Raw genomic sequence first — 25,949 nt, forward strand, 5'->3', positions numbered from 1 at the left:
AAAACTGGTCTTAGAAAAGAATGATTCTGCCAAAAAAAGAAGCAAAATCGGCACGTGGCAGCGGCTTTTGTTCGTTGCCGAGCGGCGCGCGGCGGGGATTCGGCAGTCACAGCTTCACGAGATACAGGTACCTTCATTTGCGAGTTTTGCGTTTTCGCGTAATTTGCCGATCTTCGGGCAGTTCGGTGAGCGACACGTCGGAGCCACACCTCGTGCGCAGATAGCCTCGGACTGGGTGCGCAGGCTCTGCTCACCGTTCTTTTTTCCGGCTGCATGCTATTTTATAGCACGCCGCGAACCTTTATGTTTGACAATCGGAGGACAGCCGAAGGAGATATTTGCCGCCATTTTGATTCTCGCGGAACGCTGTGAGGGTTAGTCCTGGTTATGTTAGCTAACCTAGAGCCAAGCGAGAGTGCGCGTATTTGGGTATTACAAATATGTTTTCCTGCGAAATAGCGTGAATTGTGTGAACATTCGCGGCACTCCTTGTGCCAAATTTTTCGGAAATTCACAAGTTTTTTGATACGGTCTCGAGCTATGGTACTACTGGTCAACCGTTCACGTTGATTTGCGAATTGAGCGCCGTTTGACGCACATTTTTATTTGCGCGTAAGTCCTCATTCCTGCTGGAGGACGCCGAGGGCGATTGTATCCATCCGCCATTTTGTACGTCATCTGCCGCCATTTTACTTTTCAGGGGGCATCATGCCAGTTGGGCGATGACGCTACGAGGAGGCTGACGAGGTTTCACGGCGAGGTACCATGTTCTAGTCTAGTCGAGTAATTTACCATTTGTTGCAGTTTTCAGAGACCGGCGTTTGAAATCAAATCTTCCGAAATATTCTTAGACATTGTTTTTTGGTTTTCTGATTCACAGTATGCACCAGCGCTCAAACACGACAATGGCGGTGTTACATGTGCCTATTGGCAGTCATGAAGGACTTGCCAAGTCTCGTCACTATTAGATTTTTCTGCGCGGAGTTGAATCGGACTAGAATAATTTCTTCTAAATATGTAGCATGCAGTGAATGATGTCAGAACTTAAAGATGAAGTGGGGTTCCGTCATATTATTCACTTTCCAAAATTTTGCTTTACCAGCGGCAGTGTTTCCCACGATTTCTTTGATTCTGCTACGTAGCGTAATATTGGTTAAGCATGTAGATGCGTGGCCGCAGTGGACTGGGAAAGACCTGTCTGTTACCACCAAGTCGCTCTTCAACTGGCCATGGGGGTCTGTGTGCAGCAAGGTTTCTTTTTGGGCTGTTCTTTAAAATTCCTCATTGGAGGAACACGGTGGCAGCGGTCCTGATCAGGTGATAGGAAATCGCTAAGACCATGTTTGCCGTTGTTGTCTCCGCCTGGTTGAGGAAGTGCGAGGTTTGTCTCGCATTATCAGCTGCATTAGTTAGCGATTGCAATGGGTAGAGGCGCTGGTTGCGTTCCTCGCTCATTGGATGCGGTTGTGCGCATTGCGCAAACGTCATGGCACCGTGCGCATACGAAACCTGCGAATCTCCGCTCTCACTTTGCCAGCTCTTCCAACTTAGACTAGAAGCGAAAATTCACGCAGAAATGTGTAAAGTCGGCTTCTGTTTTTCGCAGGTGACAACGGCAGATTGGGCTTCCACTGTGAGGCATTGGTGGAACTATCAAGGACATCGGCAGAAGTGGCCGACAGCGCGCTGCTGACACATGCAATGTCACTAGGTAGGCCCTCACTTCTGCATTCAGTTTCCTCAATAGTTATTTGAGTATGTGTTTAGTGATTTATATATCATGTTGTTGTGTATGCCTTTGAGATTTTAGAAGGTTATGTAGGATGTCTCTCGTGCTCTGTGGTAACTGTAGTTATAATCTGTCCAAATTATCCGTATGGGTTTTAGATGTAAACATTTAGATGATGCATTTTACAGCGATGTCGCATGTTAGTCCAGAAATGAGAGGTGCACGAGCATAGGTTGTCTCGGGGATAGCAATGAGAAGTAGATGGAAGCTATAAATGGCAGTTGCAGTTAGTTAAACTTTTAGGCAATTGCAACTTATAATTTCACTGGCACCTTGGCTTGATGCAACCTGATCGGTGTTGTAGCGGTTAGAAGACATTTGTTGTCGATGAACACAGTTCCATTTAATAGAATCAGTTAACTGTTTAGACAAGCAACATCATCTACGTAAAATTGTACCTACGTAACTTTCACAGTAAATGTTTGCACCTTTGGCAATAATAAAGTGTAGCTCAAGTCACCAAGCCCAATAGCAAGATTCTGAAATGCAACAGCAAAATTTGACTCTGTGGCAGATAGAATGTCTTGATATCGTGCGTGTTTGTTTGAATTGTAAAATATTTGCTGTAACTTGGCAGACCATATTTTTATAACCGTTAGGTAAAAATGATTTGTGCGATCAGAAAATGTACTCTGTGTGAGGTTTAGATGATGGCATATTAATATAGTCTATTATTTGTGGCGAGAAGATACAATGCATTCCAAAACTGATGTCTCCAGCAAGCTCCCCAAGATCTTTCAGATTAGTAAATTGCAACGTTCCTCCTAGTATCGGAACATGATTGTGTGGACGGGAATTTTTGTGAATTTTGGCCCCATTTGATGGCATATTCAAGCAAGCCACTGAGATTGTCCATTTTGTTTCGCACAACCATTTAGGTATATTCAATGTTCACTTGTCGTTGTCATGTCATCAATTTAAACACAGTATCCCTCAAAGCCAATAAAGGCACCAAAATGAAAAATTGCATGATGGCATTAGAATACTTTTATGTCTATATGTATATATATACGTTAGTAAAATTCCATTTCGGTATACACCGGACCAACTGTGACATTCACAACATAAAATATGTCTGCATGAAGCCATTATGACGAAAGGTGGCGGCACCTAGTGGAAGAGACGTGATCCACAAACAATGGTTCCTCAACAAAAAATAATGCAGCTTGCTTTTGGAATTGCGTATCAACGGTACTGAATTGCTACTGTCAAAGGTTCAGTGGAGATGGGGCTGAAAGCCCGGGTATGTAGCACACAGGTAATGTCCAGCAAATCACTTGGCACTTAGTGCCCAGCCCAGAGAGCCACGTGCTGAATGGCTACGCCACAGCATCAAACAATACAGCTGCACTGCAGTCCGTCGGTGAAATCCACCATAATACAAGTCAGGTATCGTGCCATTACGTTGCTGCGAGGTTGCTGCCATCGCTCCCTGTAGATATTATTATCAAATTTTTGCACTCACAGAAGGAAATCTTCGTTTGTGCCTGCGCATGTTTGAAAAATCTTTACCGAAATTCAGAGTAATTTCAGGAGATGAAATTTTGATATATAACTGCCACGGAGCAATAGTGAATGCAGCCTTTCTCGGTATCCTGCTCCTCGAGTGAGCCCTCGTTAATTTCCTGGGTATTGTGAAAAGGTACACATGGGATGTCCATCCAGAATTGGTTTAAAGTTGGTTCGTTATATTTAATATTCAAATTTCGTACCGGCTGCTCTTCTTTGTTCAACACATACATGTGCAAGTCTGAAGTTTCAATGCGAGTGCTGTATGACTGACTGACTGACTGACTGACTGACTAAGCTTTGCAACAGCAAAATTGTCATTTTTATGTCTGTACCTGCCACGTTTGTTTTAATAGCTATGTTGTCAGCTGGAATATATATCTTATCGTTAGCAAGACGTGTTGTTAGTTTAGTGATAATTCGTCGGTTGGTATTTACTAAACGTTTTTAATTGTGCTGCTGAAGTGAATAACAGCACGTGAAATATTCTCAAATAACGTATCCGTCTACAACGGTGTTATTTGTCAAGGTTTTCGAGCCAATAGCTCATGCACGTAGGCAAGAGATAAGATTTCCAGGTATAAAATATTAGTCTAGTCTGGCCAAACCAGACAGTTCAAATTATAGTAGTGCGCTATATGTGCTTAAAAGCGTGTTTCATGCGCATTGAAATGATAACAGCATGTTTATTTGCGATATGTCATTTCCCTCTATAAATAAGGTCCAAAATAGATAGTAATTTACATGTATAGTCATTGCAGTTGATGCAGATATATAATTAGTTAGTAGTTATTACAAAATGTTCCCTGAATTGTGTGCAGCCGTTAACGTGCCATGTTGAGTCCTTGTGGCGTATATGCGTTCATGCACAAAAGCAACTGCAGCTGAATTTACAGCGAAACTAAAATATAATTTTATGCAAGAAATGCATGCGTGCATGTAGGAGTGGCGCATTTCAAATAATGCAAAGACGACATTCCAGTGTGACACTGTAACTCTTTCACAGACTAAACATTTTGCCTATTTCTCTTGTGCTGAAGAGACAACATTTGGCTCTACAGCATATCACTTAGTCATGCTTTACTGTGCATTCCCCCTAGCTTGTCTAGCAAACTAGTTTGTGTTTTATAAAAATTATTTGGCGCCATTTATAAGAAGCGAAGCAAGGTCGTGGGCAGTTTCGTAGATTTTAACAGCGGCAATACGTGATGCGCCACACCTTGCTGGTAGCTAGCGCCCTCTGTGAGTTGTTTCGCTCAATAGTAGTGTACTTCGAAGAGAATCGAATGGCTTCAGTTGTAAGAGTTGATGTTTATTTGATGCATCTGCTACACTTGCAAATATATTATGATTCAGATTAATTAAACTGGTAATAGAATAACAGAAAAACATTGGAAGCCAGCATACCCATAAATATATCTTAGGCATTCTAGTAGTGAAGTAGTAGCTGCTGTGCGTCGCTCTATAAGTATTAGTATTTGTAGTAGTAGTAGTCGTAGTGTTAGTTATAGTAGTAGTAGTAGTAGTAGTAGTAGTAGTAGTAGTAGTAGTAGTAGTAATAGTAGCAGCAGTAGTAGTGTTATAGTGTTAGTTGTAGTAGTAGTAGTGGTAGTGTTAGTTGTAGTAGTAGCAGCAGTAGTAGTGTTAGTGTTAGTTGTAGTAGTAGTAGTGGTAGTGTTAGTTGTAGTAGTAGCAGCAGTAGTAGTGTTAGTGTTAGTTGTAGTAGTAGTAGTGGTAGTGTTAGTTGTAGTAGTAGTAGCAGTAGTAGCTATAAATATACACGTGAACTTGCATCATTATTGCACTATTTAACCATTGGTATGCACGTGTGTGTGCGTGCGTGCGTGCGTATGCGCGTGTTTGTTGACCAGCGTGTATATTATATATGACAAAACATTTTGTGATATACTTAATGTGGTGTAATAATATTAATAGTATTAAAAGCAAATTTATGTAGATGCTGGTTTGAGCATTAGATGAATTATTTTGTGTAAAATCCTTCCACCTGTATGGTCAGGTAAAGCGACGTGTATTGTAATGCTAGCTAAAGGGCATGTCAGATCTGACTGAAGCTTTAAACAGAAAGTCAGACTATGACTCTTCACTTCTTTTTACCAGAACGTTTGGCACATGTATTTACCAGTTTAACCAACTGTTTAATCGTAGACCAGATGACATGTTAGAGAAATGAAGATCGTTAGACGTGTTCATGTCTTCACGTGATGAAATGAGAACGTGCTGAAATATTTCCGACAGGCGTAGGTTTGCGATTTTCCGGTCTGAGATTCTGCGAGTCTGGTCTGGCCGTAGCTGCATGCACTGCAACGCGCGTTGTAAGGGAAGTCGTGTCTAAATAGCATTTTCAGTCATAGCGAGTATGTGCACTGGAAAACGGTGCGTGCGTAAGCGTGTATACACATGATTGTCATGTTCGTTGTGCGTTGTTTGTCTTTCCTGTTGTATATCACCTAAAACTGCGCCGATAGTTGATGCTATTTTGGTGTGTGGATTATTGGGAAAAAGGGACGAATGTCCAATTGAGCCATATTAAAAGCTATGGTGCTGAGATGCACACATTTTTAGCTCATCTTGACATCGTCAAGCTGAGCTATTGCCATGGGTCGTCGTCCGTCGTCCGTCTGTCCGTTCTTCCGTCCGTCAACATAACAAACAGTCTGTGGTGTCACACTCGTCTGGTTCGTTTTACAAGATTTCATTGACAATATCTTTAATACAAAATTGGTATTTCCGCTTCACCCTGCCGATGAAACGTCTATATTAGAGTAAAGTTTTGCAAAACATGCCGGAACGCAGCATAACCTATTTATTTCGAACGCCATCGCAAAGAAACATCAAGCGGGTATAGCGCCATCTACCGTCACAAATTGTGATTCATTTTGGTTTATAAATTATTATTGCGATATACAGATGGCAACCGTGTGCTACCGCCTAGAAAAACTCATACGAAGTAAACACTTCCAAGTTCCATGCAACCAATTAACCTTTGACAAAAGTTGTGTTATGGGCAGGGAAACACCATTGTCACGCGGTATATAGCAGCTACGTGGAATAAGCGTATCCTCTCAATCTTACACGTTACACAACGGGAGCTCCACTTTTAGGCAGTGCCTAAATCTGAATATTATAAAACCGTTACATGGCGATCATTTAGGTGTAACGCCATCACTCGCCCACATCTCAGACTTTCACATCGCAAACATTTATTTTCACATAAAAAAATTACACATAAATATCAAGAGTATATAATGGGAGTTCTCCCATATATATACTCTTCGTTTCTATAATGTACGTCGATGGTTGCTCAATTAAAACTGACTTCTTCTCACTCACTCATTTGTGTCCTTTTTGTGGTGAGCTACAGTGTCATTGACACTTTCATTTAATTAATTCCTGAGCTGTATTATTTTGCATTAGATAACTCCCAGTGTGGTCTGAGATATGAACTGCATAATTCCAACCTGTAGCTCTTACGGTGTCAATAGGACCAACATGGTGAAATTGTTTTTTGTTCTGTAAGTCTATCAAACATTGATTCTGTGTTAGTGCAAGTTCCACTGTTATCCAAGTGGTGAGGACATGTGATTGCATGGCAGGTAGCTAACATGAAAATGTTAGACAGTGTTTCGTTGCTACTACTATTTGCAATGGTTACTATAAAAGTGCACCTAATAGTTGCACCATATATGTCACTGGACATGTTGCATATGACCATGTCATGGTATGCCTGCTCTCATTCAAAACTTGTTCGTCAACACCATTAATTTGTAATGATTTCAAAAGGAAATTAGTGAGAAAACAGCTGACCTGGTCACAAGAAGTTTTATGATCAGGTGATTTTCAACGTGTATGTGAGGCATGCTTGTGGAAATCTTAAATAGGCACTGATCGGAGTTGGCAGTACAATCAGTCACAATTGAAGCATGGTCAGCAAGAGTGCTCGTCTCTGTTTATAATTGCATTGATCTTTTGCTATATGTGGAAATTATAAAGACCAAGGCATTCTTTATTATATAACTGCAGAATGCTGGGAAATAGTCTCGCTCTAGTTCAGTCATAATCATCATCTGACATCAAATGTCCACTTCACCTGTCAATTTGTGCAATAAAATCTAACTGCGCTGTTCCCATGTACACCGTGCTAAGAATCTTTGGGTGTCAGAGATGCTTTAGCACTCGTCAGTGCTTCAAGGGATGAGAGAGATGAGCACGCGCGATGCAGGCGGTTTCTCGCGCGGGCGTTGGAAGAATTCAGAAAATGGCGACAGCGCTGCACATAGCACGCGCCCACGCAGCACAAGATGGCGATAAGGCGACAGACAGGCGCGTGCGCGTCATCCCTGCATCACGATCAGCGTGTGATATCAAACATGCTCTCGCGTCCCGCGCTCGCTCGCTCCATCATAATTGTTTTTATTACACGTTTCAAGAACTGGTTCCTTCTCGAAATGGAAACTTTTGCTCGATGCATGTTTGATTTGGGAAACCGTAAGCGCGCAAGCCGCCAACCCGGCAGGTAGGGGGGCCACTGCCAGACAGATTATGGGGTTTTACGTCGGTCAGGGCCGTACGTCTGACCTCACGCAATACTCGGTGATGGCAAAATTAAACCCCTTATGAAATGTCTGTGAGATAGCAGTCTGGTTTTGTAAGGTTGGAGGGGGGGGGGTGTTCTGGTGGGGGGAAGTAGAACGTGCGTGTGTGTGCATGCGTTCGATCATACATGTAGGCGTACATGTGCGTACGTGTCTGCTCATTGTAAGTGTATGACGCAACTAAAGTGAGATGGTTAGGCCCTCTCCTACCTGTCTAGCAACAAAGGGTGGTCGGCCAACTATCGCCTTCTGTACTAATGTCAATATGCTGTGAGTGAAACGTTTCGTGCAGAGACAGTGCAGGCATATCATTGTCAGGTTTGCTAAGTTGTAATAGTTAGCCTAGCTCTAATGGTTCCGTCTAAGACTCTAAGTGCTATTAAATTTATCAGCTTTCATAATCTAAACTGATATCACAGGCTGGTATACGCTCGCTTTGAAGCTCCCTTAAAATTTTGTCTGGACGAGAATATCAGAGGTACCCCAGTGCATCTTTTTTGTTGTTAGAGTGCCATTATGAGCATGGTTTGGTTTCAAGCTCTGCTGTTTAAATTCCAGATTGCACAAGTTTGTTCTTGACGAGAACAAATAAAAGTAGCTCAAATACCTATACACCACCCTCCAAGTCCTTTCATTTAAAGGTTGTCACGTTTGTTTCAACCAGCTCTTTCGACATTTTACACAGTCGATTTACTGCTTGTTTTACAAGTAGGGCCTGGTTCGCCAAAGAAAGGCAAAAACGTCCAAAACTGTCCTAAAATTAACACACTTTAAATATACTTGCTGACTATTTCTGCTAATTTCATACAGGTTGCTTGGCCTATTGCATAAGCTTTTTATTTTTGTGAAATGGTAGAGGAGTGCAGCAAGTGTCCAGTGCTTCCATTCAGTGAAAGGAGAGCTTGTAAGTAGCTGTTAAAATTATTTTTCATTAAAACCAGTTTTAGTTATGCTACAAAGCAACTTTTGATGTTTAGTAGTAATTAGATGTTAATAAATACGTGATTTGAAATGATACGTTTGATACGTGGCAATCACTGTTCAGATATTTGAGTGGGTGGCACCAATTTTCACAGAAAGAGGTTGCTGGAATTCCTTGAAACACTTTCACATAATGAATTCTAAGCATCATGTGAAGCGGTGTCAATCGAGTTGGCACCAATAGTGTAACCAGTGTATTATGTTGAAGACCATTTTGCATGCAATCTGGTTGGTGGCACAAATCTAAAAATTTTAAGCTGTGGTAAAACAATATGATAAATCGGATGCCTTGCCGGCTCAAAGGCGCCACCTTTCGGGAGAAATCTACCATTGCTAGTGCTCTCGTGGTAATGACGATGTTTATTTAAATGTAAATTTTTACTTTTTATAAGCTTCTTGTATGAAACGAGGAAATGAAATTCAAGTGTCTTTCAGAATTGCCACCAAAGGCAGCACTTGCAATGGGATCGTGTAAAAAAAATGCCAGCACATTTTAAATGCATCTTTTTATTTAGTGCTTATGCAGTCAGGGTGCTAGTGAGAAATAGTGCAGGCAGGGTTCTAGTGAGAGATCGTGCAGTCAGGGTTCTAATGAGATAACATGAAGTCATGCTTGTACGCGAGGTAATGCAGTCACGATCCTAACGGGGGTTTAGCTGTATTGGTTCTACGAGAGGTTATCCAGTCATGTTTCTAGTAGAAGACTGTGCAGTAATGTTTTTAGTGAGAAAATTGTGCAGTCAGGTTTCTAATAAGAGATTCTGCAGTCATGGTTCCACAAGAGATTACCACAGTCAAGGATCTAGTGGGAGGTTGTACAACCAGGGATATGCAGTTTTGGTTCCACAAGAGATGCAGCCATGTTTCTAAGTAGCTGCTGTGCTATAATGTATGCACGGAAGTTCATCTAGTCATTGTTCTGGTGAGAGATTGTGCAGTTTTTACTCTAAAATACTAGTGCATGTACCGTGTTCCTAGTGAGGGGGGGGGGGTTGTGCTATAAATGGTTCCAGGAGAGGTTATCCATGCAGTCACGAATCAATAGTGGGAATGATTTGGTACGGGTAGGTCTATATAGGTATTATTATTGGTGCAAGAATTGGTTCAAGGATAGAGATGATCATGATGTCCAGGATGGTGATAGGATAGGATGTTTATTACTGGACATGCTCTCTATCCTTGAGCCCAAGAATTTACGCTGATAGGGTCTATATCTCCCTGGGTACTACCGGACACTGCCTGCTGTTGTCAATAACAACAATCAATAATATCAACAATCAACATTCAACAAACAATAATGTCAGCAACAATAACAGCAGTCAGTAGCAGCAACAACAACAGTAGCCGCAGTGTCTGGCAGTACCCAGGGCCAGGGAGACATAGTCATAGACCTTATGAGCAGAATTTACAGGTATACTGCAATTTCCCCCGTGCTATTAATAAATTTGCTTTTCTTGATATGGAATTTCCTAATCAATAGGCCAGGCCTACTGCCTGGAAAACTGTGATATGCGAAATGTGTTGCATAACTAGTTGGTCAACATAGTTACATAGCTTACAAACGTGATTCACTGATTGATTGTGGTCAGTGGATTCTCTCAGAATCTTAATGACAATGAGTGAATGACTCATGAAACTGAAAGCGAAACATTCAATAGCGGCAATAGGCGCTAAATCTCTAATAAATGTAATAATTCAACGCTTATAAAGCACACACACCTGAATGTCAGATCTTGCTTTTTATAGAGTAGATAGTGGAGTCTATCAGTTACTCAACTTACCACGCTAAGCTTAGCTTTAGCCTTAGCCTTAGGTCCGGGCAGATTTTTCGCATTGCATAGTAGTAAGATGCAGGCGCGCCATTTTAAAATGGCGGGCACCACCGTCTAGTAACATACTAACAACCACTGATATTTATTACCCGTAATGCTTTGCGCTGATAGGGGCATTTCTGCGCGCATACCCGTGGTCCACTTTATCAGACCAGTCTCGGAATATATCGTCATAAACAATCCTAGAATCATCCGAGAATCATTGATTCCGATATCATAGATGATAACCCCACCGCGTGAAGTGTCCCCCTTAGAGCCAGCACAGCGTAGACTGTCCAAATAAGCTAGTTAATTTTTCAGTACCTACCATTGATATATGCTAGTAATATCTAATATTAATAATTTGCATTGCTGGTTTGCATTGCTGGTTATATTTATATTAATTATTAATTTTATATTACGCTTTATCATCCTAACTACACAAGTAGTCAACGATATAAATTTGATTACTCTGCATTCTATTCCTTTATTTCTGATCTTAACAAAAGCCCGAGATTGCTAGCCTATCTTTATAGATATATCCAAGAGTTATGTATTCTGATAATATGATAAATCTCCAAGGTTCGTCTAGTACTGTTTTGGTCATTCGTCACACTACAGAAATTTCACATTTCTGCTTATGTGGAATAGTCCCTCCCGTCATAATAAGTACCTGTGGTTGTTACATAGTGCCCACCGTTTAAAAAATTCCCTAGGGTTGTGTTAATTATGTTGTTGTTGTTGTTGTTAATTGTGTTGGTATTAAGCGCAATGTTATACTTGTTATTCATTCATATATATGGATATTTCCCATTTCGTTTCATCGGTATATGGATAATTCCAAATTTGTTACCAGTGCAATAAAAATTAGGTGTTAAATAGTTATGATATGAACTACTCTGAATGTGTAGTATAGTGTAGTTTATGTACCGTTTGCCCGTTTGAAATGTCAAATAGAGCTAATGCTATAATATTGTATTGTGTTAAAAAATGTTGCATTATCGCATCTCCTGTTAGGAGGAAATACTGTACTAAATTCTTTACCGTTAACAGCATTAACTAGCCGTGTATCCAGCCGTAGTGTGTAAGTTTTAACATGAATCTCTCTGGGGAGATCTAAGCTATAGGACCACCTGAATACATGTCTGTGATGGAAAGCCAGTGGATAGATGCGTGTTATATAGTCTTTTCTCAGTCGTTCAACAGTAGAATTTTTGCGGAATTAGGAATCGGTGGTGGTAACACGACAATAGACACATTTGAATATCGTGTGCTTTCGACGAATGTGCTTGTACATCAATTATCATGACTCGGTGATTCGTTTTAATGAACTACACAACATTTAAGTTTTGTTATTACTAATTAGAGCTAAAAAATTTCGGCTGTTGATTACATTTTCAGATATTTGTATATATTACTTTATTAAGCAGTAGGTGGCACCAGTGGTTTACAGATGTAGGGTTCACGGGCGCACAAGCGCTTACAAAGCCCTACCATAGCCCTACCATAATCGATCGAACTTTACCCAAATCAGTGCTGCCGTTAAATGTATGGATATAATATGGTGGCTTATGTAGGCCTACCTTAAGGTTATTTCGTTAAAGTAATTTTAAACAATTGGCCGTGTTAGTATCTATTGTATACATGTGTAAGCATGATGAACATGTGCTAACCCTGTGTGTATGGTACTTTTATTCACTATAGCGTTCACTGGCGAAGCTAGCGATGTGAATACTTGAACTGAGCCTCATCCAGTCGAACTAATGTAATAGGTTTTGTTCGTTGTGCTATATTGAGATATTTCGTGCATGTTATGTGCGTTCAATAATTGGCAATTAATTACTGAATTGAATGTTATTCGTGGTAGTTAAGTCCAAATAGTGGTGTTTTTCAGACTACTTATCCTAGCTGCCAGATTACCTAACTAGTATGCTATTATTTTCCTTTAAACATGGTGTTTGATATTCTTGTATTTTAAACTGAGTGAAAAACCATCAACTTTTAACTGAGACCATTTGTTCTAATGAATCTTCACATTCCTGTCGCGCAGTACTATTTGAATCTTATTAAATATCTAATTCGATTAAAATTCGCATTAGTAACTCAAATGCGGTTGCCAATGAGTGATACTGCAGTTACATGGGACGTGAGGGTGGGAAGTGAGAGAAACTTGTTGACTTACTGGCACTGCTAATCGTGTTGAGAGACAGCTCTGCTGTGATAGATCATATGTCGTCAGTGACGGGCAGATAGTCCACCGCGTACTATACAGACAATCTTTATCATACGTCGGGGTTGAGTCCCTCAAAATCGTATCTTATTGCGACAGAGGACGCAATAGGTAGAATACTATTTCTACCGAATAATACGGTTAACTAAATGAGATACCTTAATCTGCACATGGCAAGCACCAACTGACCATGCATGCATGTACTTAAAACACTTAGTAAAGGTGTCGTACATAGAAAACAAGCAGAAGAACTAAATAAGACACAAGCGTTTGACAATGTTTTTTTTGGCATACATGCATTAAGCACCTGTTTGTTTCATTGGTAGACGAAACATGAAGCGGGTTCTAGCTGGTTTTTCTAGACTCAGTGATGTTGAGTCTATCGGGAAAGAATGTACATGCCAAACAATTTTACTGAAATATATATATTTCCTAATAATTTGCGGAGGTGTACTCAAAGTGAGGTATAATGAAACTGCATGAGACGAGGAGCGTGTGTATACTAGCAAGAGGACAAGTTCTTCATGCTTGCAATTGTTTGGGTGTGTTTGCAATCCCGCGGGAAATACAAGCTATCAGCCGTGTAATTGATATGGTCCTCACGAGACCCTGCTGTCAATTTAAGCACGTAATTGATATAAGCAGTAGCCACTGGTCAATGGTCAGTCGGTAGGCAGTCAAGTGTGTAACTGATACAACAGCCAGTGGTCAGTGGCATGCAGCCAAGTGTGTAATTGGCACACATTGAGTGACAAGTGGCGTGTGCCCAAACAGCGGGAGTTGTGTAAATTAGTGGCTACTTAGTGGTCATTCAAACCGTGTTTAGCCAGTTAGTGCCAAGTCGGCAGATGTTACTGTCGTTCTATCCCACTGTTTGTACTGGCCAATCAGTAGAAAGACTTCGTTGGGATCAACGTATTTTCACAGCAACATATCTCAGCACGGGCATCAGGCGGGCAATAGCGAAAATATTAGAATAGGGTGATGTGCCTTGCACTAGGAATGTGATATAGAGCTGGTTAAACCTTATGCTGCTATTAATGTGTATCCTATCCTACTACCTACCGAGCTCAAATTACCTATCTAGTTTGTGGTGAATTAACTGCGTCTATCACCAGGGTCGAATTTATTGCTGTCCTCCACATAGATGTGGTTGACTGCTATAGTCTTCACTAATATATGTGCTGTCCGTGGGGGAAGATTCTAGCAGCATTTGTGTGTTTGCTACTATATGTCTTCAGAATATACCTGTTTAGCGTTATACCTCGCCTTGTGTTTTGACAGGTAATGTTATTTGCAAAATGTAATCAAATATGAAGCCTACGAGTAGACAGCGAATGTAAAGACACTGTCTATAGCCTTTGATCTCCGTATAAAATTCTTCTATAACTTTTGTGCCATAAATTACCATTGCGTTCATTTCTAATGTGTTTAAAAAATCGTAATCTTTGGTTTTCTGGCGATTCTAAGTGGGAAATGAATAGTTTATAGCATGCGATACAAGGTTAATACACTTATAGTTATATGTGTATTGTCATTTAAATTGCTAAGTAATATTCTCTATTAGAAAAATGTAAAGAAATTATGTTGTGGCCAGGCTATTCTTATATTCCAATGTCATCATGCGATTGATAATTAACATTTTCGTCTGTATTTTTAATGTCTTAATTCAGTCATTTTTTTAAAGTTGAGTTAGTACATTCGGACATCGATACAATTATTTGGCAAATTAATACCCCTTTATCATACATGTAACATTTATTGTTAAAAGTTGAGTGTTAAATATTCACTAATTTAGAGAATAAGAAACTAGTATGTTTATTCTATAGATTCCAAGATATTTGGAACCTTAGTAGCAGTCAGAAAATTTAAAAAAAGGCTTGTGGCTTAATTTGAACACCGGGCAGTTATTGTATTCACCCTGGAATAATGTAACGTAAATTGTAGACCTTCTCTCGATCATTATATGTAACTTGTAAGCCGTAATTTATTGGCTGATTTCTTGGATAAATTTCCTCATTTTGATGGTATAATGCTAATGAAGAACAGGGACATCCACGAGATCGGTTTAATTCAAATGCAGCAGAGACAAGCCGAGCAACCGGTACTTGATGTGTAGTATCGTATGAAGCAAGGCAATGGGTCTGAGCTTATACCGATTTGAAATCTGATGTTCAAACTGCAAATAAAATGTATTTCTTGTGGTTTGAGAGACAAAACCAAACTGTCATATTCCACATATCAAGAGCTAATAATAAGAGGTATTATTAGCTCTTGCACATATCCACAGTTACATAAACAACATTTGTCAATTGATGCTACGTTAGCAGCCAGTCCTAGTTCTACTTAGATTTAAATGGTTTATGATATATTTGTGAATATGTGTGTCGTGTGCGATTTCTATACGTATAGCTAATATGGCTATATAAAGTTCTGGTGAGTGAAATGATGCTATGAAAATATTTTGCATCTCGTTGAATGCTAATTGAAACAAACATTTCATTTACAAGTGCTTTCCGTGGATATACCCTGCTAGATATTTCATCGACAATATATATAATGTGGCTTGTAAAATATTGGAAGCTTTAAATAAAATTGTATTTTTAGTGTTATCTGTTGTTAGTTAAATATCTGCGACCCTATTACGGTTATGTATCGAGTGCTTAACTTTTCAGTTATGACTGAAGTTTTGTTGGTTCATGTTTCACGTATTTTTAGCACATTTCGTACAGACATAAATATTGTTGCTATACTATACTATTGTACAGGCATACTACTACTAATAATAGTAATAATAATAATGTTATTATTATTATTAGTAGTAGTAGTAATAATATTAAAAACTAATAGCATAGAAAAAGGGCCCTGGTCTACATATTAGTTTTGGAATTACATTTACAACATTTTGTAATATTAACCAGAGAATGGTGCTGGTGGCTCTGCGAAAAAAACATTCATGATGTCATGTTTCACCTGGGATATCATTATATCAATTCCTTCCTGTCATAATAATTGAATATACATATTGATCATGCCATATCTATTATGGATTGGGTGTATGAATATGTTTCAAAATTCCGATGCTAACAAGCTATGTATTATTAAATGGTTGTAGATAGGTGAGATAGTTAGTTTCGTTCATAGATGGGTGGTAGGGTAGCAATTTTCCCTAACTGTGTATGCTCGCGTACAAACCGTAGGTGCGAGAGGTAGCTGACACGTAGTCATTTTCATTAAATCGCGTGCTGGTCCATAGTACGCGTACAACTGATGGAAATGTGTCCACAGTGACGTCTTGCTTTGTCATTGCCGTGTGAAGAACAGTGCGACTATTTAGTAGTTAGCAGACTCGAAATTTCATTTTAAAAGTAACTAGGTGTATTCGAACTTTAATGATTTATTAAATTATATATTATGGTACAGTATATTGTGTTCATAATGTGTAGTGCGTACTCCAGTTACAATGGAGCTTTTCCCCTGTTGGTCTTGAACGGCTGTTCAAATACAAATGTTCTTAATCGAAGGATTTACTGTGTGAAAATCTTCAACACAACATACTTATTTGATGTCACAAAGACTTCAATTATAAATGCATGGAGAGATTCTGTCTTTGATTCTGATAATCAAAATTATAGCATGCCAGAGAGATTTCATATTGCTATACATGAATAAGGGTGCCCTCATGTAACGGTCATTTCCACGTGGGCGTTCAATGTGGGCGCTTCAAAATTCAGAGATCTTAGATGATAAATGAAAATTGTAACGAGACAAAAGTTGCGATTTTTTTACCATGAATTTATTTCTTCTGATCATAAAAAAAGGAGGTTACGCATGTACGCTGTAGCACGTCTGTTGATGCTGCTATTGCTGGCTGGGGGCTCATTGTGCTGGCTTGTGCATAGCCTATTCTGATCACATCTGTTTTCTCTGGGCAGAGTTTGGCTTGTGGTGATTGTGCAGTCAGCATCAGGACAATGGCAGCAGGTGACACTGGGGCACACACAGCTAGGTGAGTTATTTTTGTATCCGAACTTCTTTGCAATTTAGTATTCTGTCGAGCGCATGCATCTGTCGAATCAAACGGTAATGTGTTTATTAGGTGGGAGCAGGTCTTGGTGTGATGATGGCACTTGTAGAGAGTTCTGAGGAACAATGTACATAGTTAACTGAGGATTAATTACGGGAAGGCTTGCGGCACGGTGCTATAGTACACGTTTTAGTCCAGCATGGCTTGATAACTCAATCTATTAACCTGTTAGTGTTAGGGTACGGTGCACCTAAACGCGACGTACCCTGTGCCGCAGATGCATAATTGCGGTGCTGTTGTTGTAGTCAGGGCTGCGATCAACGTAACAGGGTACGGGGCAAGCCTGTTGCTGATTTGCTAGTGGATATGCATATTGAATATCAATGGCATCAGCACAATGGCAATGCAGCCAGTTCTCCTTAACCCGCTCACCCCGGTAATACCCTGACAATGGAATTTACTCTGCGTGTCCATGGGAAACTACCTGCGTTAGCTGCCGTTGCTGTGCCGGTTGCGCCGCACTAGATAGCAGCACCCGGGCTTTGTCGTCCAGGTTATGAATACTCTTCAGTGGCATTCCCAGCAGCCGCTTTACCCTGAGCAAGATAATCTGTGTTTGTGAAATCTGTGCAGTGTGTCAACCTCGGTGCTGTGACTAGGCGATGAAGCTATGCATTTTTGTGGCGGGGGTATTCCACCTTTATTGCCCGGTCGGCGGTGTTTCGGTTTGTGGGGACACACTCGGTGACCTTTGCAATGTGTCCTTCAGTTATAGTCGGGGTGGGGGCAGGTTGTGTATTATATGCCAGCATCAATACCGGCAGTGGAGATCAGATTCCCAAGCCCATTGAATCGTCTCATATCACAGAGTACGAAAATGCCTTTGATAGATGTACGAAATTTACATGTAAATATACAAACACCTACGACGACTGTCTGTGTGGCGCGTGCTTTTTAAAATATGTTGATTGCAAAGAATATTCGGCTGGTAATCGAGAGTCCACACCTAATGCAATTCGACGCGTGAATTGTAGATGTAGATGTTTGATGAAACCTTCAAATAGAGTTGGCGAAGAAAATGAGATAAACGAGCGCATGCTCAGCCGCTGCCACTGTTGGTCTTCGCTTGACAGTCGTTAGAATTCACCATGCTGCGATGTTTTCACGGAGCACCTGTCTTACTCCCGTAATATTTCGTAGGCTATGCTTTATATTTCTCATGCATTTTTTATCTCCGACCTATGACTTCATTTGTGAGCAATTGATTTCATCACTGATTTCGGTAATTGTAGTAGCACGCGCCTGTTGTCGGGGGGGGGGGGGGGTTATATGTCGTGGTCGTTAGTAACCGGCTACGGCGGATTATGTGGCGTTAGTTATGTCCTAATAGTTGCTCACCACATCGAATGACCCATTCTTGCTTTCCTCTTCTCGGCTAGCTCGTATTATCAGTATTTCGAATGTGGCTCCGTCCGTCGGCATCGCGGCTGGACGACGTGTTGATTCCTATTCCTGTAGGTGTCACATGTTACAAACGGGGAAGAGATTTAGAAGGGCCTGATATAGCGGTATTAGGAGAAATGTCGCTTGCAGTGTGAAACTTCACAGACGATGCAGTACGAGATCATTTTGCCTATGTAGTGTGAGTGAGTCGGTTGAAATTTGTTTGCTTCTGGTAACTCCGGGAGAAAAGAAGGGGATGCAGACGTAAAATTAGTTATCCTGCTTGCAATGCAATCACACGTGGTGCTGGCTGCTGGTATATATCGGTAGTGGTTCACACTAATAAATTAATGGCGGACAGAAATTTTGAGCGGTAAATAGTTCAGTTTCAGAGGGGCATTTTCTGAACGGGTACTGACTGACTCTCGGCTATCCCAACATATTATACGCGCGCTTGCAAATTTCCGGTGTGGACGGGTTACTCGGTTAGAAATGTGCTGTAGAAAATGAGCTTCAGCAGGAATGTTGTTGATATTGCCTTGCAGATGATGACATGCAGTGGCTGTGTTTTTGTGTGAAGTTAGCCGAGATAGAAGCAGTTTGTGTCTATATCTAAAAAGCTAGCTATGTTTGGAAATCTTAGTGGCTGGGCGCGCGTTCTGTTCCTTGTTCTCCTTCAGGCTTCTGTAATGTTGGTGGTCTTGGTGCCAGTTGTTTTAGTCGCGCGGTTGGCAGAGATGCCAACCACTACGATTTATCCGTATTTTATACGAATTTCGTTTGCATTTTGACCACTACGACCAGTTTGCATACAACTGCGATTTTTATTACGATCGAAAAAAAATTATTTTTATGATATTTCAAGTGTTTTGTTTCAGTGTTACATTGATATAACATGATTAAAAATAACTACATGTATTTAGCAGCAAATATCAGTGTGAACTTATTATCATTTTGGGTTCCAGAATGCAGGAAATTGCATCTCGGAATCAAAAATTTTCCGGGGGGCATGCCCCGAACCCCCCTAACATACGTGGGTCACTGCGTGACCCTCGGACTACAGATTTCAGATATCCTCACTACAGTTTGCTCAGAAAAGTGTTGGCATCTCTGGGTTGGGTTTTCAAAAAATGAACAATTTCTAAGCAGTTATACCATGCCAGCTGTCAACGTCGTTGAGTGTGTGCTTGTGCTGGTTTGCTGGGAAGTACCGTGTACATTTATGTAATCCAGACGTGGGACCTTCCGCGAGCTTTTGTCGTGATTTTCGAGCGTATTTACGTTGAAACGAGAACAGGTGCCATTCTTGTACTCCGTTCTCTGTTTTACATATGAATAATGTGCAGAGACGCATTCTTGTAATTAGCATTAAGCATTCACATTCAAAACCATTGTCTCCGCTTTCGGTGAAACTCGCAATGACGAGTGACTAACAGTTCAACTGATAGCAGCTGCCTAGTGAGTTTCGCTTTAAAAAACATAGACCGCTCTTGTCGAAATCTAGTCGGCTGGGCATCCCTTACAGGCCCCAGACGAAAAGTGATGTTGTTTTTTTCGTGGAGTAAAACCCCCTGGCAGGCCACAGTGATGGGGTTATAGGCCTATCACGTGTGGCTGTGCTCTCGTGTGCCTGCCTGTACGTCTGAGCCGTGTCTGTGTGCCACCATGTTCGCTCTCTGCATGCGTGTAGAAGGGGTTAGAGTGCATACGTGTACAGTCTGTAGCATGCCACAAAAGCCTCTCAGCCATGTCTGTTGGTAACCACTGATCTCGTTGGATACCTGTTTTTTTCTCGCCGGCTTTAAAACATTGGCTTGCAGCACGTTGACTGTTCAGGCTTTTATTGGTGCAGATGGGAATGGGTTTTTTATGGCGCTCTCGGTTTTGTGCGGCAAGTGTTCTCTGCTTGTGTGCATTTCAGCTCGAAGTACGTCAATATCTGACCTGGCGAGACGTGTGTGCTCTGGGAAATTGCATCAGCGTCAGTGTAGGAGACATCTTTTCCTGTCTGCGCTCGGCATCGGTCACGTCAGGGTCTCGCATTGAACCTGGGCTGCGCCGGCCAGAACGAGCGTAAGTTGATTTTGCCTGCTTAGCTTCCTCGCTTGCTCGACGAAAATGTGGTGTCGTCTGCCGCGTGGACAGCAGCGAGCGTGGAGCGTGTGCGTGCGTGCGTGCGCGTGCGTGCGCGTGCGTGCGTGCACGTGTATGTGTGCGTCTGACTGTCTATGTGTCTGTGAGCGTTGGCGTACCTGCAGGCGTGCTGGCGTACGTGTTTGTGCATGTGCTTCTCTGTCCGTTGTTGTCTGTTGCCTGTAAACGTTTTATGTGCGGCTACCACGCTGGGGTTTTGTTCTTTGCAGCGAGTCGATCGCAAAGAGTGCAGTGCCACGATTAGAAATGAAATTTTACGTTCGTTTGAGCCACTTCTTTAATTCGTATTGATTTATTAAAATATTTCGCGTAGGGTATCTCGCGTGAATGTGGTTGGCTGCTGAAGTATATTGTAAGTAAGGTGGTGTAACTGTATCAGGCGACATAATCAAAATATTTCCTTTTCAATTTCAAAACGTGTACCTTTTAAACGGTCAATGCTTTTGTGATGTGTCATCCGTCTAAACCAGTTATAGTTTAATGGTTTAGCGATGATTTATGAATTATATTGGTGGCATAGCAGGTTTTGTATAGCCGCTGAGCTGTTGGCGTAGACAGACAGTAAGATAGCATCATCATTTTTGCAAATAGCTTATGTCACGAATAGCTCAAAATTGTAGTCGGTATCGTGTTTGTTTTCATCTGTTGTTTCTTATGCGTGTCTGAAATTTCGGTCATGTGGTGTGTTTGATTTCGTCTCGAGCCTTGCACTTTGGAATATACGATATGAAAGTACTATTACTAAGCTTGATTTTGGTAACCGGTGTGCAGAATGACTTGGCTAAAAAAATCCCCCCCCCCTGTTGCACTTGCTGATTGGGTAAGGTTCTGAGGGTAAATTCGTTATAGTCGTAAATCGTTACCTGTGTTTGCAGATAGTTACGTACGTGGCACATAGGAGAAATGCACGTGAAAGGTCAGGGGTCCCCAACCGTCTTTGCTGCCGCTTGTACGTAACGCGCTCTACGGCTGCTGTGTTTGCCCGCGCTTTTCAGCTAGTGGGAGGGGTAGCTGTTTTCAAATTTCATAGTTTCACAAGTTTTGAAAAGGGATCGCCGAGGGTTCGTCATGTTTGAAATAACCCGATCGAAATGGCATTAAGAAACTAAAGAAAATAACTGTGGCCACTCGCCGGGACTGCCATGTGGGCTGGTGACACTCACGTAGGCATTGCAGACTCTTGGTTTGGAGGGGCTAAAATTAATCGACTCTTTGATTGAGATTAAATTTTTCGCGTATTTTGCGGCACAAGCCGCACGCAAAGGAGATGAAATCTTAACACAGCACGTGCAGACAGAGCCCAAAATAAAGACTAATTATTTTCATAAATTGCTAGATTTTTAATGAGGCCAATTTGTGTACTGCTCAGCCTCTGCATCTATCCGTCGGGGTGGTCGGTTTAGTAAAGGGCTCGTGCAAATATATAGTTATCGTCGTTACTGTCATAACGATCGAGAGAAGGGGCGGTTTTTTGTTTAGCTTTGATGCTACCGCATACTAATTGACATTCACTTTGGAAATCACGGAAGGCTTAGCCTAATCTCTGATGACCCCTTTCCTATCCCGAGTGTTCCCACTGTCTGGGCAGGATAGGGCAGGTCTGCCAGTGTGACGTGACCTCAACGGGGTTCATCAACTGCCACACGCGTAAGGCACTATCATCTCCACATTACGCATTGATTTCCGTAGCAAATTTTGGCGGAGAGAAATTGTCAAGGTTTTGCGTGGTCATTTCTGCAGTTCGGGAGCTCGGCCGGCCGCGTCGTGAGATGTACAGGGCGGTGTGGGCTGTTTATGTCGGTCGAGTGGTGACTCGGAAGGCAGGTGAGAAGCGTAGGCCCGCACCTGCACGCTCGTCTCCGCAACTGTCATCTCCGGCACAGGTGGCACTTCTTTAAAAATCGTCTGCTCCAGTTTAAACTGATATAAGCGCTCTTGATATATAAGGTATAGCGGGCTGGATAATTCACAGGGGCCGGTTGCTGGGCAGTGATGGTGAGATGTGTATTGTTCGTGCAGTTGGATAGTTGCAGTTTAAATGGATGTTTACTGGATATCACTCTAAATAGAAACTAAATGTATGAAGATTGCACAGTAAAAAGGCTGGTTTATTGCTTAAAATGTGCTTATACCTTTGTTCCCTTGTTATAAAATTCCAGAAAACCCATAAATATTATACAATGAAAGTTTTATTTAATTTCAGTAGCACTGGGCAATGATTCACCATTGTTTGAATATATATATATATATATATATATATATATATATTATTTATTTATTTATTTATTTATTTATTTATTTATTATATGGGATAGTTTAGTATAATGGATAGTCATAAGTAAAATCTATAAAAATGAGAACAAGTTAAATATAAGAAAAGCTTCAAGCCATATACCTCAATAAGGACCTATGTACATTAGTTACAGTGAATACTTCGAGCCTTTAATTATTTCATTACAAAATGGAACTGCAGCAGGATTGGTGTAATGACGAATATTTTAAATATATTCTATTCTCGCCAATGGACACCTCCCTCCCCCCCCCTTCTTCGACACCTATTTGGTTCAGATAGCCGATGATGTACAGGTAACGTTGTGATGGATTTGGCCTTTCTCCTCATTGCTTGTTATAGCAGGTTTGGCTCGCCTCTGTAGACTACTTTCTGTATCGCCATACGGCTGTAGGCTTCACAGCCATAGAAGGGGTTTTTTGTCTGTCGCTGTCTGGCAAGTGTTCTTAGCTGTCGTCTATGTCTCACCAGATACTAAACGAAGGCGCTCCCTCCCCACCTGTGTGTGTCTAGGATTGAACATCACTAGCCACCAAAGTGCATGTTTGTGGCTCAGCCGAAAACTGTACTAACTTTTCTCTCACAATCTAAAATTTTTAAAGTGTTTGCTGGATGGGTGGGTTTTCATCTATAACGGTTCATGAAACTTGACCCAATCACGTAGCTCCTGTCTATCTGATATCTGCGAGAGGAGTGCAAAAAAAAATTCGCTCCGGATGCTCGTTCAAACTGCGAGCGACATCTAGTGGCGGCGCGAAAAGCAAATGCCGTCCATTTAGCTTCACGATTGGCAAATTATGTATTGTGCTAGCGCAGCAGCAGCAGCAGCAGCATCCCCGCCTCTTTGAAATGCAGTGCAAAGCCTTTTTGTTAATTTACCTGTTTGCTGGTGTAGGCATGAAAGAGTTAGCACATTGCCATCAAGCATGGGTTTGCTGATTGAACCAACGCCAAGAGCTTGCTGCACGTAGCCCTCTCAGTTATACATATTAATTAACTTGTATATTTGCGAAATTGGGTTTATAGACAGGTAAGAATCATTTCAAAAAGATTCTAACAGATTGAACCTTGCACGCTAACATGTAGCTGGCTGTAATGTGTGGGAGGTCATGTTTCTCCTGAATTAACTTTTGCTTCAGTTTTCAAGTGAATTGTATTTAAAAATCGTAGCAAGTCCATCTTTTTACTAGTTTAGATAGAAGATGAAACATGGTAACCATTATAAGTAATAATTGTAACCATGCTTTGCTTATAGGCTGACCACGCAATGCTATATTCTGCAGGCAGTGTTGAAACTCCAGCAATCTAGTCTGATATTTGAATCTGTCTGCAAGGAGGCTTTGCCTGGTTTAATTAGGCAGGGTTAGCTGTAGGCTGGCTTTGAATTGCGTGGTATCCACTATGCCCAGTCTGCACTTACTGCTCCTAAATCAATATACTGGCCAGGCTTTCCATCTACCTGATATGAACTTAATGTGAACTCATTTTTTCTCAGCAAGCACCATTGATGGCATTAGAGACAGTTTATACACTGTCTAGACAGATACAGCTCATTCCTTCTGCCTTGTGGTTAGCTTACCACCTATCACTGTCTCTTACTGCTCGGCTCTTGTAATTGGAGATTGGCTTCCGTTACAAGAACCACGTAGACTGTTGTCAATAGTCTAGTGTATTTTGCGACGAATCTGCCACGTATTTGTTTTTCTATTTATTATTTTTAGTCAGGAGCATACCAGTCCATAAAAGTAGTCTTTGCTTGCCATCTAGTCTGGATGATGGTGGATGTACATAATGTGTGTGTTAATAGCGAAATATGCCTTTCCACAGTCTCAGCTTTCGGGACCGCAATCCCGATTTTTCGTTTCCAGCCGTTACGAGTATATACATGCATATATGTAATGAATCTTTCATGTTCCTTACAGGTTGCCATAGCCTAATTAATGCAAATCTTGCTTGCATTGTGTGGGGTGCACTAATCGAGCAAGGCAAGGATGAGATCAGGGTCAGCTTTGACGTAACGACCATCGGTAGTGTGAAGAGGTAAGTCAGATTTTCGTTGTATGTTGGTCCATTGTTGGATGTTCAAACAATAATGCGGCTCAGACACATGTCTTTCCCGGTCGTGTTCCCACGCGTACATAAAGCATGTCTGTTGGAAAATTAACAGTAGTGGTGTGGGTTAAGATGCTAGTCTTGGGTCACAGTGCCAAGTTAGGAGACCCATGCATCCTTCTGTGTGTGACAGTGATGGTTACACGTTTTTCCGCTTGTATTATTAAGGCATCTTCTGTGAACGCTTCTTGAATCGTAACATTGTCAAGCATTCTTTCTTGATGAAACGTGCATCATACACAACATATAATTACAGTGAATGGCAGTCGGGTGCACAGTTCACTTGAATAATTTTTCCCTTGATTTGACTATCGTTCGGGCTTTCATAGTATCATAGGTCAATAATGACAAATATTGTCATTATTAACCCTTGATAGTATATGAAACAATTATATTCATACCTTTTACAAAATATAGCCTTGATGATAGCCTTGCATGGTAAGTACTCTGCGGGTAAGCTGCTGATTCCCTCTACCAGTGCAAGCAGGAGTTAATAATGACAAATATTGTCATTATTAACCCTTGATAGTATATGAAACAATTATATTCATACCTTTTACAAAATATAGCCTTGATGATAGCCTTGCATGGTAAGTACTCTGCGGGTAAGCTGCTGATTCCCTCTACCAGTGCAAGCAGGAGTTAATAATGACAAATTGTCAATATTAGACACAATATTAGACAATTTGTCATTATTAACTCCTGGTGTAAGGAAACTGATTTTTGTCAGTTTTTTGCATCGTATGTAAAACGTGATGTAGTCGGCACTAGTGTAGTAGTCATTCCCGCGTTTTTAAAAGATAGTAGTCTTCATACTGAATGCACATCCGCCAATTGCATTTCCATCAAAAGGCAGGTATGGGAAATTTGCGAGGCTATTTCCAGCTCTTGAGTTTGATCTTTGTGTGTCATAGATCTGCCTATTTGTCAATGTACTTCACAGAATCGCCATACAGCTGCTGATGGTTATAAATGGTGCATGGTTATATA

The 25,949-nt window shown here is 41.1% G+C and overlaps 1 protein-coding gene across 2 annotated transcripts in view; it reads left to right on the plus strand.

The window, feature by feature from the left end:
* Nucleotides 1-25,949, plus strand: part of LOC106805819 — a 122,018-nt gene that overhangs the window by 67,028 nt on the left and 29,041 nt on the right. The window contains exons 3-4 of one of the 2 annotated variants that reach the window (XM_014807564.1): nucleotides 1,607-1,711; nucleotides 24,770-24,887. In XM_014807564.1, the coding sequence (XP_014663050.1) occupies nucleotides 1,607-1,711; nucleotides 24,770-24,887 (223 nt within the window). Of the gene's footprint in view, nucleotides 1-1,606; nucleotides 1,712-20,382; nucleotides 20,477-24,769; nucleotides 24,888-25,949 lie in introns of those variants that run through there. The other variant, XR_001393474.1, reaches the window with a different exon arrangement.

This window comes from Priapulus caudatus, unplaced genomic scaffold (assembly GCF_000485595.1).
Source record: "Priapulus caudatus unplaced genomic scaffold, Priapulus_caudatus-5.0.1 Scaffold7, whole genome shotgun sequence".
Classification (NCBI taxonomy): Eukaryota; Metazoa; Priapulida; class Priapulimorpha; order Priapulimorphida; family Priapulidae; genus Priapulus; species Priapulus caudatus.